Source organism: Carex rostrata, chromosome 7 (assembly GCF_964058835.1).
Source record: "Carex rostrata chromosome 7, lpCarRost1.2, whole genome shotgun sequence".
Classification (NCBI taxonomy): Eukaryota; Viridiplantae; Streptophyta; class Magnoliopsida; order Poales; family Cyperaceae; genus Carex; species Carex rostrata.
The window spans coordinates 10,189,653-10,190,520 of NC_135924.1; the positions used below are offsets into that span (position 1 = coordinate 10,189,653).

General features: G+C 39.9%; 1 protein-coding gene across 1 annotated transcript; it reads left to right on the forward strand.

Moving 5' to 3' along the window:
• LOC144557125 (F-box protein SKIP23-like) lies at nucleotides 1-868 on the forward strand. Its single transcript, XM_078305656.1, has 2 exons — nucleotides 1-711; nucleotides 848-868. The coding sequence occupies exons 1-2, from the start codon at nucleotides 1-3 to the stop codon at nucleotides 866-868; spliced, it is 732 nt and encodes a 243-aa protein (XP_078161782.1).

Here is an 868-nt window from a genome sequence, read left to right on the forward strand (position 1 = left end):
ATGGCCTCTCAAACTTCAATGAAAAAAAATTATAAGCTGGATTGGAGTTCTGGCCTACCAGATGAAATCCTTGAAAAAATCTTCAAAATACTCCCCTCACCAATTGATCGTACCACAATTCGATCAATCTGTGAATCTTGGCGCTCCATTGTACCATCTGTAAGGTTCCCACCTCTCCTCATGTTACCATTCGATCCCCACAACGACACACTTCTTTTCTACAGTCTTTGTGATAAGAGCAGAATTACACTACATCTACCTGAAGCTCACAACAAGGTAATATGTGGTTCTTCCCATGGATTTCTTGCACTTGTGGATGAGACAGGAGTTGTCTCATTGCTTAATCCTTTTACAAAATTTCAAATAAATCTACCACCAGTAGATGAAAAAATAGCATCTACCTCAATATATAAAGTGATAAATCAGGATGGTCATTGGATCAAATATGATTTTGATGGGGCCCCGTCTCCTCTCACCAAATTTGAATTAACAGAGGTATTTTTTAAGGAGATCATCCTTCTCTCACCACCAAAATATGATGGAGATAATTTTGTCGCTGTTGGTGTGTTTGGTTGCTCTGACCAAATTGCATTTTGCAAGAAGGGAGAACCAACCTGGACTCTTCTTGATACAATGCTTTCTTGCAATATTAGATCAATTGCTTGCTACCAGGACAAAATTTTTGTTATGGATTATGTCGGTGAGATGTCGGTATGTGACATCCGTAATCACGGAATGGGAACACTTCTACCAAATATGAATGTGCCACCGGACACACACCGGTGGAACCTTGTGGCATCCAGTGAGGGATTGTTCTTGGTAGCACTTGTATTTGACCCAAATGTAGATGAAGATATGGTTGCTTTAG

Coding starts and splice junctions, on each gene's coding strand:
- LOC144557125 (XM_078305656.1), top strand. CDS start 1: ATGGCCTCTCAAACTTCAATGAAAAAAAATTATAAGCTGGATTGGAGT. Junction 712..847: donor ATTATGTCGGTGAGATGTCG/GTATGTGACATC, acceptor ACCCAAATGTAG/ATGAAGATATGGTTGCTTTA.